This window comes from Protopterus annectens, chromosome 12.part0 (genome assembly GCF_019279795.1).
Source record: "Protopterus annectens isolate FY-2018-M chromosome 12.part0, PAN1.0, whole genome shotgun sequence".
NCBI lineage: Eukaryota > Metazoa > Chordata > Ceratodontiformes > Protopteridae > Protopterus > Protopterus annectens.
Window position 1 is genome coordinate 1,333,882,240 of NC_056746.1, and position 17,952 is coordinate 1,333,900,191.

At 39.1% G+C, this 17,952-nt stretch overlaps 1 protein-coding gene across 1 annotated transcript in view; it reads left to right on the forward strand.

Annotated features, from left to right (window-relative positions):
- Nucleotides 1–17,952, forward strand: part of LOC122817180 (tyrosine-protein kinase Srms-like) — a 711,881-nt gene that overhangs the window by 658,863 nt on the left and 35,066 nt on the right. Inside the window, exons 6-7 of the mRNA XM_044090394.1 lie at nucleotides 11,007–11,188; nucleotides 17,678–17,834. Coding sequence (XP_043946329.1) covers nucleotides 11,007–11,188; nucleotides 17,678–17,834 — 339 coding nt within the window. The remainder of the gene's footprint in view (nucleotides 1–11,006; nucleotides 11,189–17,677; nucleotides 17,835–17,952) is intronic.

Consider the following 17,952-nt stretch of genomic DNA (forward strand, 5'->3'; position numbering starts at 1 on the left):
CAAGGGCAACAGGCACTTTATTTGTAGATGAAACAATAAATTATAAAGTTGTTTGCTAGCAGCAACCTCTTCATTAGTTACAGATCTCTTTAATGTGGAATTATTTCAATTACTTTTATTTCTGCAGAGATTGTGCATATTTACTGATACTGGTGGATTGTAGACGTTTGAGAAGACCTTTGATGGAAATGTTCTGAATTGGGCAGTTTTGTTATTATTAATGCATGCATTTCATTTCATTGTTTACTGGAAAAATTTTCAAAGCAATACATTTAAAACATACTCTAACAACTGTACTGTATTATACAAGGAATATAATTGAATACAATCAGGAAGGTGTGTCAAAGAACATATGTATGTTTCATGTGCAAGGGCCCTATGATTTGAAAACAGCACAAAGTTAATCTTTATCTGCCACTGGCCAGATATATTTTCTTTGAATGTTGGTTTCAAAGCTGTTTCAATCAATGTGAGTTTCAGGGGCAGAGAAGTTTTAATGCTAAGTCTATTTTCATTATGATACTGCATTGCTTTGTTTAGCAGATGTCTATTAGTGTTTGTGCTGTAAAATGTAAAATAATATTTTTAAATGAAAGCCAAATCATCATAGAAGTACAGCAGTATGCACATTACAGTGTTTATGTTAAATGGGGTGAAATAGCTAAGTAATGGGATATTGAAATGGCTGCAGGGGGAGGTCCCATTCGACCATGATTTTGTGAGGGGGAAGGGCAGCAAACTCAAAGACAGCTCCAGCTGAACTATACCTCTCAACTGTCCAGATTTTTACAGAATTAATAGATTTTTGCTTCTTATTTTTGGTTTGTTCCTCATAAAATTTGTGGTTTTCTGGCAAATCATTTAGGAATGAAGTCACTAAATAATGACAGACATTGAGTTTCAGACTTCATACCCTTCAGAAAAATGCATCCTAAAACAAGACCTGTTATTCTAGCAACTGTCTAAATTTATACAACAGCAATTTTTAGTATTGTATGCATGTTCCCCCAATATATTTGGCCTTGTCCAGATTTCCTGCATTAAAAAGGTTGAGAGGTACATGCAAATAAATCACTTTATAGAGTTAGGTATATCTAAACCTCTCAACTGTCCCTGACTTTAGCTCAAAATTTTGTTCTTGTCCTAATAATCCCTCCTCAAAATGGCAATTTTGGAAGAAAATGTGGAGGGTTTACAATTAAGAAATAATTATAATGATCAAAGTTAAGGATTACTTTTATTTCAGAAATGCATGTAAATTCTCTTATTTTGTCAGCTGCTCAATTTAACAGTACTAATATTAAAAACTGTCCCTTCTTTGACAGGTTCCCAGCTTTTTGTGTATTGTGTAGCTATTTTATATTTTCAAATCACATTTTTGGTCCATTTTTCATAAAATTGTGATTTTCTGGCAAATTAGTGGCAAATCATTAAAGACTGAAGTTAGAAAATAATGACAGACATTTGAGTTTCAGATTTCATACCATTCAGAAAATTCATACTACTGCAAGACCTACTATTCTGTTATTTTTCTAAGTTAATAAGAGCAATATTTAGAAATTGTCCTTATTTTTGGGCCTTTGTCCCACTTCTATTGATGGCTTTGTCCAGACTTCTTGCTCTGAGGTTGAGAGGTATGACAAATGTGTCAGGGCCATCACCGTCAGCCAGAGACATTTCAAATTGTGACATGCTTGTTGCAACCCACCCCCCATGTAGTGACTCTGAATGTGTCCGATCAAGGCAAGGAGCAGTTATGCAGTGTAAATGTTCAGAGTATCACCCCATCCAAGGTAGATACAAGTACTACAGTGGCTTTTCATCTGTCCTTGATTTTGCAGAATGTTCTGGTTTTCTGTCATATTTTTATATTGTTGATTTATGCTTTCTTATTCAGAAAATGCATGTTGTTGTACTGCCTGTTGCTCTGTGTTTAAGTAGCAATGCTTTAATGACCATCAGGTAAGCTTTTCTGAGATTGTAAGATGCAAGTAAGCTTTAATAAGCATACTGTTAAATAATTACCAACACTGAAAGCCTTTTTGTTGTTGCCATGCAGAGAATATTTATATAACTAGATAATGTACAAGCCTTAGGTATTGAAATGCATATGACAGTATTTGTCATAAAGGACAGAATTACAGTATTTTCAGAAGCTCAGTACATTTGTTGGAGACTTGCTGTCATCTTTTCAGGCTTTACCAGTAAACTAAACAGAAAGCCAATCCATCATGTGGGGTCCGTAACCTGTGCAGTAATCCTTTAAGCAATTTATCTTGAGCTTGTTCCTTGTTTGCTGTTCATTTTTAACTTTGATCAAGTTTTCCCCATGAAACAAGTAGATAGTTGTTGTCAGGCAGCAGGTCTTTTTTGTTTAAGAAACATTTTTACAAGTGGGGGGTATCACAGAGATTGCTACTTTCAGCATGTTACTTGATACGTTTATAAAGCTGAATATAAATTATAATTATAACTGCAGTGGAAGGAGAAGTGGTTTGAGTTGAGTGCTGCTTGTTTTTTTATACTTGATTTTGACTGGAATTCCAGTAATGTATTAAAAAGTAATTTATTTTTCATTCCTCACAACCTTTTTGTTTCCATCTAGATATTAAGTAAGTTGTCATGTAGCCAATGCATTGCAATATATTTTTTTCTTCTACACTTCATTTTGTCTTGATTGGACTCTCATAATGACGGTTTGGCACCCAGGGCAGCGTATTTAATTAAAGTCCCTGTTTTTGTGGTTTTGAGCATAGTTCTGCCCCTTTTTGGTTGGCCTCACCCATTCAACTGTCTCCTACAGTTCCCCCTTTGACTTGAAGTCACCAGCCGACACTGCTTCCCAATCAATCTTATCTGCTTACCCTGCATCTCCGATAGAGCTGTCTGTAGGGAATCCCTAAAGTCTGCCAGTTCATTACAGTCCCAAAAAATATGTTCTGTCACCTCTTTCTTTTCTGTCACACCTCCAACATTCGCTAGTCACCTGAGGAAAAATTCTTTGGAGTCTAGTTGGGGTATAAAAATACCAATGTAAACACTTCCAGGCAAAGATCCTAAATCTTCTAGACTTTGTTGCATATTTGGGAGATATACATATGTCCTCCCCATTGTCTCTGTGAATTGCTTAGCCAATCGCTCTTCCCAATCCTTTTTGAACCCCTTTGGTTGATTCTTATAGTCATCATGCAATATTTTATATGCTCTACTAATTATTCGTATTTTAACAGCAGCTTCTCTTCTAGATTCTATTAAGATCTCTACCAGTGCTGGTCTTCCATTCAGGACCCCCTGTTTCTTTCTCTTTGTCTATACTCTGATATCAATCCTTGATAGGGAAGGCAATCTGTAACCTGCAGTCCAAATAAATACTTGGCCTCTTCCCATCCTACTACCTTTCCCTTTCTAGTTATTTGCTCCCAATACCTTGGTTCATTTGCCAGTTTTCTCCAATAACTTCCAGGCCCCTCTTGCCTATTATTTGTATCCCTGACCACAGTCATCCCTATCGGCAGAATCTCTTTTCTCCATTCTCGTGCTGGTTTGGTACTTAGAACACTCCCTGCTATTTATGAATATAATACTCTGTATGATTTCCCTGACCACAGACATCCCTATCAGTAGAATCTCTTTTCTCCATTCTCGTCCTGGTTTGGTACTTAGAACACTCCCTGCTATTTTATAAATATAATACTCTGTATGATTTCACTAACCACAGACATCCCTATCGTCAGAATCTCTTTTCTCCATTCTCGTGCTGGTTTGGTTCTTAGAATACTCCCTGCTATTTTATAAATATAATACTCTGTATGATTTCCCTACCCACAGACATCCCTATCGTCAGAATCTCTTTTCTCCATTCTTGTGCTGGTGTGGTAGTTAGAATACTCCCTGCTATTTTATAAATATAATACTCTGTATGATTTCCCTGACCACAGTCATCCCTATCGGCAGAATCTCTATTCTCCATTCTTGTGCTGGTTTGGTACTTAGAACACTCCCTGCTATTTTATAAATATAATACTCTGTATGATTTCCCTACCCACAGACATCCCTATCGGCAGAATCTCTTTTCTCCATTCTCGTGCTGGTTTGGTTCTTAGAATACTCCCTGCTATTTTATAAATATAATACTCTGTATGATTTCCCTACCCACAGACATCCCTATCGTCAGAATCTCTTTTCTCCATTCCCGTGCTGGTTTGGTTCTTAGAATACTCCTTGCTATTTTATAAATATAATACTCTGTATGATTTCCCTAACTACAGACATCCCTATCGTCAGAATCTCTTTTCTCCATTCTCGTGCTTGTGTGGTAGTTAGAATACTCCCTGCTATTTTATAAATATAATACTCTGTATGATTTTATAAATATAATACTCTATGATTTTTATGAATATAATACTCTGTATGATTTCTGCTGTTCTCCTTAAGAGTTTGCATCCAAAATCCCAGTCTCTCCTTATTTCTTGAGCTTCTTCCCTGTGTCAGCATCATTCCTTTCCACTTTGAATTATAGTTTTCTACTTGTGCTATGTATAAGAGCCATAACTGTGTTGCTCTAAAATACCCCCTCAAACTGGGTAATCCTAGTCCGCCTTGTTCTATTGGAAGAATCAGCTTATTCCACTTAAGCCTTGCTGTCTTCCTTCCCAGATAAAATCCTTCAACAACCTTGTCCCCTTTTTAATATTTCCATAGTTAAGCTACCTCTTCTTTGCATTATTTTAATTATTAGAAATTGCAAATAATATTACAGTATTATTTGCAATTTTATCTCTTTTTCTCTGTCTGCTTTATTCAAGCCCATGTTTATTGTTAATGAATGATTAACACTACATATACCCATGTACCCTATGTACTCCCTTTTTTCTAAACAGTGCTTATGTAAGCTAATGTAAAGCTTTTTCTCTCATGTATATACAATTTCCTATATTTGGCATTCATTCTGATATCATGTAACTGTATTTTGTCATAAATGGTGCTAAATGTGTAGATTTTATCCCTGTGACTCTGCTGTAAAAGGGTTTTGTCTAGTCAGATGTTCCCAGTAAACAAAGGTAAACAAGTCCTAATCACCACAATACATCCTCATTTGACTCGGAATGATTTTGATGCCATATCCAAGTCAGCTCCATCAGGTATTTATAACAGCGACAGGATAATAACCCTTGTTTCACCTTAATATGAAGATTTTATGGGTTCATAGGTTCATAGGTAGGTACTAGGCTATTGGCCCAAGGGCCTAAGTAAGCCTCACCAACAAGGTTCCCTGACTTATGCCTTTCAAGAAAGTTATTTTCCTGTGTCAGTGTCGAGCAGAGCCACAGAATTGATCCCCAGGGTGTATTTCCTATTTCCCATCCACTCATCAAGATTTTTCTTGAAGAGTGCTAATGAGAAACTTTGCTTGACATAGATGGGTAGCTTGTTCCACAGTATGGGAAGTCTCTGGGACAGGAATCTATCCCTCCAGCATGTCCTGTTTATTGTGGTGACAAGGTTTAGGTCCCTAGAGCATGTAGCTTGGAGGGATTGGGATTTCTTTAGGTGTAGCATGTCCAACAGCTCTGGGTTTAACATAGCTTTATATGTTAGGCAGAGATCTCCTCAGAGAAGGCAGTATGCTACATAGTAAAGCTGGAGCTTTTTGAGACGGTCAGTGTAGGTTATCTGTTTAAGGCCAGTAATCCTCTTTGTGAGGTACTTCTGAGGCCTTTTCAGCTGTTGCAGAAGTCTTGTGAGGTACATTCCAAAAGGGGCATTGCACTCTATAATGGGTCTAATGAGTGCTGAGTAGAGGGGAACAATAACCTTTTTTTCCTGGATAAGAACCCTTTTGTGATGCGGTGTGCCACATAGAAGGATTTCCTGACTACTGTGACAATGTGATTATCAAAGGAGAGACTACTGTCCACCTGGGTCCCAAGGTCTTTTATCACACATTCAGCATTAAATAGACTGCTGTTTATGTGGTAGTTCATGGGTACAGAGTTTTTACAAAAATGACAATGCACTTTTTGGCATTGAGCTTGAGGCCATGCTTCTGACACCAGGCATCTGTCTCAGTGAGGCCCTTATGTAGGATATCCACATCATTTGGGGACTCGACTATGGCTCCTAGTTTGCAGTCATCTGTGAACTTCATTAGCCAGAGGCCTTCTGTGTTAGCCTGTACTTTAGAGAAGTAGATAGCAAACAGGAGATGTCCCAGGACTGAACCCTGTGCTACTCCACTTGTCGCTGGTTTGGAGTCAGATTTGGAGTCTGCAAGTTTTACAGTGTGGGTTCTGTCAGTGAGCCAGTTGGCAACCCATCTTGTGACGTAGGGATTTATACCTAGTTTAGTAAGTTTAGCTATAATTCCAGAATGGGAGATGGTGTTGAAAGCCTTGGTGAGGTCAAGATAGGCTGTGTAAACCACCTTAGCCTCATCTACGGCTTTGGTGACTACCTCAAAGAAGTCGATCAGGTTCAGAAAGTATGATCTGCCTTTCACAAACCCCAACTAGGTGGGGTCCAGAGTCTGGAGGTTACCAATGTCTTTGTTTGAGTTCCATGATGATACGTTCCATGTCCTTGCAGACCAGGCTCATCAGGCTAATAGGGCAATAGTTCCCAAGATCAGTGGTGGCTCCCCCTTTGTGGAGTGGGATAACTGTTGCTGTGCACCATTCAGCGGGCACAAAGCCTGACATGAGACTATGATTGAACATGGTGCTTAGGTGGGGAGCCAGTTCATTCTGAAGTTCATGTAAAACACAGCCTGGGATGTTGTCTGGTCCCATGGATGCTGTGTTTCTGGTTTTAGAGAGTGCAGCCTTTACCTGCATAGGTGTGATTACAGGGACTCTGCATTCTTCCTGTATAGATATGGGCCCTTTAGGGGGTGAGAGGGGGGTAAAGTTAGCACTGAACATATCTGCCAGGATGTTGGCAATATCAGTTGGTTCTGTAATTTCCGTGCCATTTTCCTGTAACTCAGAACAGATCTGGGTGTTGCCATTGAGATTTTTGACATAGCTATAGAATGCTTTGTGGTTGCACTTAGAATCAGTAGCGATTTTGTTTTTGTAGCTAGCTTTGGAGGATCTTATAAGGGAGCTCAGCTTCTTACTGAGGCTGACCAGGGAGCACCTCCACTCATGGGATTTTACTCTCTTTTGCAACAATTTCTTCCTTCTGTTGTAGAGTTTGTTTATAGCAGGGGACCACCAGAATGGCTTCCTTTTTTTTGGAGGATAGCATCTTGGTTCTGTTTTGGATAGCATGATCCATGCACTCAAGTAAATGCTTATAGAGTGCATTTGTGTAGGATTCAGCAGTTGTAACTGTAGTGTCCATCTGCATGGGCGTCATGAAGTTCGCCACTTCTGTCTTAAGAAGCATGAAGTTGGCTTTGGAGAAATTTTTTACCATCATTTCCTTAATAGTGGGTGGGGGTGGTATCCGGATATCTAGGGTGATTAGCTTATGGTTGATCTGATCAACGAGGAGTTGACTTTAGGTGTGGAACACCAGTCACTCATACTGGTAATGACTAGGTCTAGGATATTGTTGCCCCTGGTGGGGGTGTGGATAAGATGATCCAGGGTATTGGAATTTATGAATTCCAGAAAGCGTTGAGCGAAGGAGTTGGCACATGAGTAGTTTTCCCAATTAATGTTAGGGTAGTTGAAATCGCCCATTATTAGGGTGTTTGGTTGAACCCTAATATTTTCCAGTATGTCAAGAAAAGAGGAGTGGGAATCCTGGAGCATGGTGGGTGATCTGTAGCAAGCTACAATTTGGATTGCACTTTTGCCCAGAGTTAGTTGCACTTGGATAACCTCGGATGCATTATGCTGTGCAACTAGCCTGGATGTGTGGGTATCCTTAATGAATATGGACACACCTCCACCTTTGGTGTTCTGGTCCATGTTATATGGCTGAAAAGTGTGGTATGAGTTATAGCCTGGTAATGCAGGGGTGCTCTCTAGAGCCTTGAACCATGTCTCAGCCACTGCACAGTTCTCCATTTTAAGCAGTGCTTCGAGTGAGTGCATTTTGAGATTTAGACTTCTAGCATTGAGTAGCATTACCCTCAGTTTTTGCTTGCCTGTTCCTGTTACGGTGGTGATTGTTTTCAGTTTAGATTATTTAAGTTTTGATAAGATCATTACATTCAGACAATTTAAGCATTCTAGATATTTATATATATATATATATATATATATATATATATATATATATATATATATATAAATATACATTCAGACAATTTAAACACTCTCTCTCTATATATATATATATATACATATATATATATATATATATATATTTATATATATATATATATATATATATATATGTGTGTGTGTATATATATTTTTATATATATATATATATATATATATATGTGTATATATATATATATATATATATATATATATATATATAGGTCTACCTGATAACGCCAAAAACTGGAAATGACGAGAACACCGATACTGGAAGATTAACAATGGAGATGACCGGCAGTTGAAAATCCCGATGCTGACAACACCGACATGTCAAATGTGGTAGTGACGGACGGCAGGGTTAGGGTGCGGGTAAGATAAGTGTGCGATAGTGATGGACTTTAGGGTTAGGGGTGGGTTAAGTGAGTTAGGGTTAGGGCGCGTGTCAGGTGAGTGTGCGATAGTGACAGACTTTAGGGTTAGGGGCGGGTTAAGTGAGTTATGGTTAGGGTGCGGGTTAGGTGAGTGTGCGATAGTGACAGACCTTAGGGTTAGGGTTTGGGTTAAGGTTAGTGCATAGATAGTTGTGTTTGTAAGGTTTAGTGTAGGTTTATAAGGTTTTTGGTGTGCTTGTGTTGTGTGTGCTTTTTGGACAGGGGATTTGTTTGGTTTGTTGACTGTTGGGATTGTGGTTTGTCGGGCGTGTGAAGTTCTGTGTTTTTGAACTTTCGGTTTTATGGTGTCAGTGATTTCGTTGTCGGTGTTTTTGCATGTCAGTGTTTTCAGGTAGACCCATATATATATATATATATACCTTATGCCAAGAATAATATAAATCCTTACATTTTGCTAAATACAACAGACTCTTTTTCATCTTTATGGAATAACTCCTAACTCCTTAAGTAATTTTATTTTAGCCCATCAGTTTGAATTTGGAATAACGTTATAGTGGTCTGGATTACAGCATTCAGGGATGCTCCTCCTTTCACTTTTAACAGGACCATTCATCATAAAAATATTAAATTGAGTAACGTTGACATTTAACCAGATTACAGAACTTTCTAGAACCAGTGAGAAATCCTATACACATAGCAGAGGAAGCCAAGGCTTGAAAATGCTCACAAGTAGGCGTGAAAGATGCAGACTGTTTTTGATGCCCATTTTGGGTCCTGTATGTTGCTGGCTGCATAGCAGGTACACCCTCTCCTTTCCTTTGCCTAGTGATAGCTGTTATTTAAAGGTTATTTAAAGGTTTCTTTGTACCTCATCTATAGTGCAGAAGTGGTCTAGTACTATATAAGATAATATTTATTGATTTATTGAAATTCAACCAATGGATAACCAGCATTTCAAAAATTCAATGTCACAAAACTTAAATCATCTAAACCTAAAACAATCACAAAAGAAAACATACAAGCTTAGCAGGCCTCTATCCCTGCATCTTACCTTTCAAAATCAATTTCTATAACACTTCCACTAATCTAGATGGGTTGGACACACACACACACACACACACACACACACACACACACACACACACATACTCAAACTCGACCACACATCATTAGACACACACATATGCACACACACAGACACACACACACACACACCCACACACAAGGTCTGAAACACACATCAACAGACACACACACACACACACACACACACACACACACACACAGACACAGTCTCAAACACAAGTCAACAGACACACACACAGTCTCAAACACAAGTCAACAGACGCACACACACACACACACACACACACACACACACACACACACACACACACACACATGGTCTGAAACACACATCAACAGACAGACACACACACACAGTCTCAAACACAAGTCAACAGACGCACACACACACACACACACACACACACACACACACACACACACACACACACACACTACACTACAACTGTGCCCTCGCTTAATGCTACCTTACCCCTAACTCCCCTACTTGTACAAACACTACCCCCCAGTGCAGACTCCTTCATAATGACAGAAGGCTTCTGCATTAGTTGCAAAGCCCACATTTACCCTACCTGCATGCAGTAAATGTTCCATTCATACGAAAGGTTAAATTTTTGCTGAACGGAATATTCAATCATACTTCAGAGACATTCACTCCATTGTAGACCTGCTGATTCGATGTAGTGAATGACACCCATCTAAGGATATCGGTGCAACAGGTTAATTTTTACCACATGCTACTTGCAGAATACTTCTTTTTCTTCATGTTTACTTTGATGATAAGTATGCTGCACCCCTTTCACCCCAATGTCCTTGCATCACACCAAATACTCAGTGAAGGAATAATGCTGTTATCCTTTGCCATTGTGTCTTGTCTGCATTTTATTGCATATTCAGACAAGAAATAGAAAACCCTAAAGAACCATTTGTTAAGTTTGGTATAACAGCGTGTGTAGGTACAGCACTGATGTTTTTCTTATTTATGTCATAGTAGTTTCACATTTTACCCCAAAGATCACTTAGTTGTTGATGGATACTTTACAGACTTCTTTCTTGTGGAAATCATCAACCCTGAACAGAGAGAGAATTTTTAAAGAACTTAGCAATAATTATTATTATTACTGCATATGATTACTGAGTAATTTTGCTTCCATTTGAAATGGTCAGTCCTACATATTGAAATAAATGTCAGTCTTTTATAGTACTAGTTCCGATAAGTATGTTTTTACTGTTAGACTGTCCATAGCTAGGAATATGATTTGTTTGTAGACTGATTATCTTGCTTTTGATTTCATTAATGCTCCCTCAGCTGCTGAAGGCTATAAATTAACCATCGTGCAGCTCATGAACATGGCTCATCAAATTGCAGAAGGAATGGAGTACCTGTCAAGCAAGAACGTTGTTCACAGAGATCTTGCAGCTAGAAATATCCTTATTGGTGATAACCTGGTCTGCAAGGTTGCTGACTTTGGTCTGGCAAAACGAATTAAGGTGATTCCACTGTTTTAAAATTGCTTTATTATTAGCATGTTTCTAGAGAGAGAGAGAGACTGTATACTGTAATATATATGTAGCCCAGGTCTGAAAATTCAGTGTCTCTGGTTCACATATTTCACATGCATATGTGCAGATTAACTATGGCCCTCTGTTAGGTCCATATGCTAAATCATAAAGCAGGGTAACCAAAGGATAGTTCAAGTCTGCCTGGAATCCAGGGCTTCGTATATTGATTAGGAATTCCAGGCTTATAAACCAAATGAATGTACACCCATAGTTTCCAGTACTAACAGTGAGTACCACAGTGATACTTAACAGTTTGCTCAATTATCTAATTATCACAACCAGCAACAAGGTGTGCGACTGTTTCCAATTCTGTTTACAAAGCCTATATTTGTCTGTTTCTACCACATGTTCAGTGGACTTTGTAACCCATTGTATATGTAGTCCACTGTCTTGGGCCACCAATATTAACCTTTTGTCTTTTGGTTTAAAATTCACCTCTACTTAACTATTTCTGAATTTGATTCTGATTAACATGAAGTTGTTCCAACATTTTTCTATACTTGCATCTATATTTATGCATTTTCTACATTACTTGCCTTCTCGTCTGATCATTCACCTTACATTCTTTCTTTTGTTTTTTTGGTTATGATTTTTATCTGCTAAGTAGCTGAAAAACACTGGAAACATGAGCCACAAAGCGTCTTAAAAAATGATGAAGTTTACATCACATGGGATCACCCATTACCAACAGTTCAAAAATAGATATGAGAAAACCAGATATAGTAGTCCATGAAAAGAAGACAAAAGTAGCATTGATCATTGAAATTGCTACACCCAGTGACTACAGTGTCTTGTGTACAGAGAGACACAAAGTCATAAAATACCAGGATTTGGAGGCAGAAATGAGAGCAATGTGAAATAAAGATACCAAGACAGTTCCAATAGTAGTAGGAACAACGGATGTTATTAAAAAAGAATATACAAGCATATTTGGATATTTTACTGATACAAGTAACTTTGTACGAATTGCAGAAGGAATCATTACTTTGCACATTACGGGTGCTGTGAAGAGCACATCTGGCTAACATCAAAGATTGAAACAATGCTAATTTCATGAACTTTAATCATACTTTGACTTAGGAATGGGGTCCAGTCCCGTCATGGTATTAGAAACCCAAAAGACTTGGAGAAATTAAAAAAGAGGGTATCCATTGTCTTTGCTGGTCTCAGGAGTTAAACACCCTTCAGTAACTATTACACAGGTTTCAAGTGTAATAAGGATAGATCCCATGGTAAATGGATTGAAGAGGCTGAGAGATGCAAGCCAAGCCTGAAGTATAGAGTTCAGCGTTCAGCGAGATACATCAGTATCGAGTGCATTGTTGCTGCTTTTGGGTGCGGCCTTAATACTTGGCTGCAGATGGAAAACCTCTTACATTTAGAAATGTTAGATTTTCTTGCTACTGGCTTCCTAGCCTCAATGTTGAGCATGCCCTTTGAATATTGTCCTGAATGGTATCAGGATGACCTCATCCAAGCAGTGAGTTAAAGTGTCATCAGGTTGAGAAGTATCATAGACCCTTATTGCTGAATGAGAAGGTCAACCAAAGTTGGTAGAACCTGAAATTTCCCCACGGACATTTCCATGGTGAGAGAAAACCAATACTGCTTCAGGGTAAATTCCTTCCCACCAATGCTGCTTCAGGGTAAATTCCTTCCCACCAGTGCTGCTTCAGGATAAATTCCTTCCCACCAATGCTGCTTCAGGATAAATTCCTTCCCACCAATGCTGCTTCAGGGTAAATTCCTTCCCACCAGTGCTGCTTCAGGGTAAATTCCTTCCCACCAATGCTGCTTCAGGATAAATTCCTTCCCACCAATGCTGCTTCAGGGTAAATTCCTTCCCACCAATGCTGCTTCAGGGTAAATTCCTTCCCACCAGTGCTGCTTCAGGGTAAATTCCTTCCCACCAGTGCTGCTTCAGGGTAAATTCCTTCCCACCAATGCTGCTTCAGGGTAAATTCCTTCCCACCAATGCTGCTTCAGGGTAAATTCCTTCCCACCAATGCTGCTTCAGGGTAAATTCCTTCCCATTGCAGGGCAGAAACAAACTATACTGAAAGAGTACTAGACGTTCAGGGCTAATGGGTGATATCAGTATAATCTTGGACGTATCAGTCCTCATTTTCTGAATCACTCCAGGGAGCAAGGGGCTTAGAGGGAAGAAATACAAAAACAGGCATGTCCAGTCTATGGAGAAAGCACCTGTTGCCCATATTCTTCCTTGCAAGCAGAGTATGAACTGAACTGTTTCAGCTGCTTGTTGCTTGAGGTTACAAACAGGTCTATTTGAGGTACACCTTACCTATGCACTAGTTGCAGGATGCCATCCTTGTGTAACATCCATTTGTTTTGGACTGCCCTTGATTTATTTAGTTGATCTATTCTAGTATTGTCCTGACAGGGCATGTAGAGTACCTTTAGAGTCATTTTGTGTTATCGGGTCAGGTCCCAGGCAATCATTGCTACATTGCAGAAGCTATAGGATCTTCTTCCCCTTGTCAGTTAACATATCACTTCACTGTAGTGTTATCTGTCATTACATGCAAGATAGCCTCTTTCCAAAGCTTGTTGAAAGCTTTCAGACCTTGAATCAAAACCAGCATCTCTTTTACATTTATGCTTTCACCTTTAAGAAATATCCTGTACTGCCTGTACTTTGAGATTTTGGGCAAAGGCTCACCTTGCCATGTCTGAGGTTCCCAAAGTTAGGATCTGACTGGGTCTTTCCTGGGAAAAAGGTACCCGTAAGCTTAAACTGCTCTGTGAGGCCCACTATTCCAACTCTTTGGTTATACTGGGGAATGTAATCTGTTTTTCCAGTGACTGTGTATGTTGACTCCACACACACCTCTGACACCAGTGAAGCTTTTGCATGTGTAGTATGGTTTCAGGGATTAGTATGGATGTTAGCATGAAGCCCAGTTCCTGAGGTACTTTCTCACTGCAGTATGTTTTAAAGCCTTGCAATGTGAAGGAAATTAGCTTGAAGGCTCTGCATTTTGTCTGTGGAGCAGGAATGCTTTCTATATTATCACACTTTGAGAAGGCAGTATGCTTGATTTCTGGCGATTCAGTGTGAACTCCAGTCTATGGAAAAGGTCCGTGGTCATGTCAGTGGCTCTGCTTACAATCCCCTGTGAGTGTGCCTGATTGAGGCAGTTGCCCATTTTGCAAAAGGCAATCAATAGCAAATTTGTAAAGCTAGCACTTAGGACTTTTAACCCAGAAAAGCTTTGCATGGAACTAAGCTTAGGATAACTGGTTAATACATCAGTCAGCATTAATATCAGAACACAGCACTTGCATCTAGCCTTAACCCTAGACATCACTCAGGTGACCCCTGTAAAACCAAATCCCTAAACTATAGTAGCACAACCTCAATACAGGTCCTGGCAACACTGATTTGCAATTTCCTTAATGTCGCTGTGGCCAGCTTGGTAGATATGGGCATCCCAAGACAGTGTAGCAAGTGTCTCATGTACTCAGACAACCTTTTAATCCTGAAAGAAACTAACACAGTATGTGAGTGATCTACATATGTAACTAACTTGCAAACAAAAAAATTTGCTTGCAAACCAGGTTGTCAAGAACACCTACTCTACATTATTCACACATGTAGCTCACTACATACATAGACCTTCTTATACTGAGGCACTTGAAAGAAGCTTCTCCATACCTCACAGACCTCCTAGGCTGTCAAATGACAACAATGATCCTCAGTAGCTACTAAAGCACACAACAAAAGCAACACCTAAGACCACACATAAGCCTACACCAAATGATCTCCAGGGACAAAGCCCATAAGCAAAACAAACACTTTACCTAGTTCTGCTGTCATGGGGGATTCTATTGTATGACACACAGATGACCCTCTTCCAAGACTGGACAAGGAGACGATAACGGTTAGTTCCGGAACACGGATCTTCAATGTCATGCACACACTCAAGTCACTACACCACAGGTACCACTAGGAGTCTATCGTAGTCCATGTAGGTGTAAATGACCTGAGATGTACCTCAATGGACTATATGAAAAGATATGTTATGGATTTCTCTAAATATGTGTAACAGAGAGATATGTACCTTGCAGTGGGCAGCATTCTACCTTCATCATGCTGATGCTACAGTATAAACAGAAAAATATAAATTTTAATAACTGGCTTTATTTCTGGTGTCACTCCAGATGAATACAGTATCTATCAGCATCGGAGGAGATGGATAACAGACCGCATTGCTTTGCCGAGGATAATCTGCACCTGTTTTCCTGGGCTTTCACATATTGTCTAAAAGTTTATCCAGCCTCTTACAGCCTTCTTAGGCAACGTCAAAGTAACAAATCTACCAACATAGCAAAAATAAATAAATAAATAAAACGAAGCAGTCTTAAGGTGTTGCTGCTCAATGCTTGCAGCCTAACTAGAAACTCCAGACCCAAAACGCTCTCATCACTCTGGAGAATGTAGACATCTATGCTGTCACTGAGACTTAGTTTAAAACTGCTGAAGGTTCTCCAGCAGCACAGTGGAAGGCTACAGTGCCTTCCACACATTTAGCCCAACAGCAACACAAATAAGGATTAAAGGTGTAGGTTTCAAGATCTGCATTACCAAGAAATACAACTCCAGGTTGGTTAAACAGGATGATGCCGTGGATGTCCATATCTCCATAGACAAGGTTCTCTACCATGTACTGGCTAACTACAAGTTGCCCTCAATGACCCACAAAGCTCACAACTCTCAGCTAGACCTACTACAGGTACTCCCAATCCAACCAAATAACCCAATTCATTGGAGACTTTAACTACCCCTCTATAGACTGAAAAACATACACTATCTCTAACTCACAGGTACAGTGCTTCCTGGATTTTATCAGACACCTTGCACCAGATAGAGCACACTCCAACCAGAGGAACAAACATCACAAAAACAAAAGATGTGTGCAAATAACAAACATATTGGACCTAGTACTTACCAACATGGAACCTAATACAAGATCTAATAGGACCACTTGAGGCACTCTTCAACTATAGCCTTAAAACAGGTTATGTGCCAGGTGAATAGAGGGCTGCAACAGTCATCCCTCTTCATAAGGGTGGACTGTCAACTCACCCCGGGAACTACAGACCCATCAGTTTGACAAGTCTGATATGCAAAGCCATGGAACAAAATATCATGGAAATGAGCAACAAGGACATTGGCAATCTATAGACACTGGACCCATCCCAGTTTGGCTTTAAGGGAAGGTCTTGCCTACTTAACCTGTTAAAGCTCTTCAAAAGGTGATCAGGGCTATGGATAAGGGAAAAATGATGTATACCACCTTACCTTGACAAAGAACTGGGTGTATGCTACTCCAGGAAGAATGATCCTGTAGTCTTATTGGTACGGAGTGCTACAACAATGGTGTAAATAAAGAACATCTTGCATCATAGCTCCAGATCGTGCATGGGCCTGTTGGCTAGATGCCAAGTACTTTTACTGCTACAGTCAGCTATGTTAAATATCTTGGCTCAGGAAAGATTCAGAATGTCACTGCTGCTGTTGCCATGCTTGTGGCATTATTTATAGCATTTACAAGATCCTTTGGGAACTGTTAGTAGGATTGTGGATTTTAATTATGCCTGTTATTTTACAGTGTTTACAGGTCATATACATGATTGCATGACCTATTGGTTTGGTGGATTGCCACTTGGAAGGAAACTTCAGGAACTACTAGGAAGACATGTAGTGGCCCAGTTTGGATTTGTCGTTTTGTCCGTGCTTTATCTAGCCTTTTGTCACTAGTAGTTTATGGCGGCTCTTTAGCCACTCTGCTATTGCTTCTTATGTGGTCTCTCGTTTGTAGCTATTCCAGCTGCTGCTTGCAGCTGATGTTTGCACAGACTAAATGTCATTAAAACTAATATGATCCTTGGATGGGTGTTTAACGCGCTTTGTCAATGATTATTCTTCTATTTATGTATGAAATTTTGTTTTTTTACGACATAGTTATTTGGCTATTTAATATTTTAGTTTCTTGTGTTCTCAGAGTACAGTTGCTTAAGATAACATTTTGTCATTTTTACAGTACTGTTATTTTTTATAATTCACAGTTTAATTCCTTATATTTTACTTGAATGTTGTTAAGGTGCTTGGAAAATAAGTACAGAAGTAAAACTAAAGATAAAGTTAATGTTGGTAAATCTGTCAACACTTACTAACGATATTTTAATGTTACCTTGTCAGACTGCAAATATTTTCCATAAGGTCCTGATGTCTTAATCCCAGCAAAGTTTTACAAATGAATGATGAAAAATCATACAGATAATTGATAATTTAACTTTTCTAATATTTGACTGTTCTTTTCTGTGTACTATAAGAAGAAAACCCAGTTGTATTGCCTCATTGTTTTCATACTGTGCCTTTGTTTTTTTCAGCATGAAATAGGCCGAACTAGTAAAAGAATAAAGTTACCTGTGAAGTGGACTGCACCAGAGGCCGCAGTTACGCAGAAATATTGTAGCAAGTCAGATGTCTGGTCATTTGGAATTTTACTTTTTGAGATGGTCACTTATGGTGAAACACCATACAAAGGTTAGAACACTATGTGGGCACTGATCCTAATTACAGTGGCACACCTCTTTAAATGTATGTGTTAAGAAGTAAAAGAACACTGTTACATTTTGTTAGTGGTTCACAAGGGTTACTCACA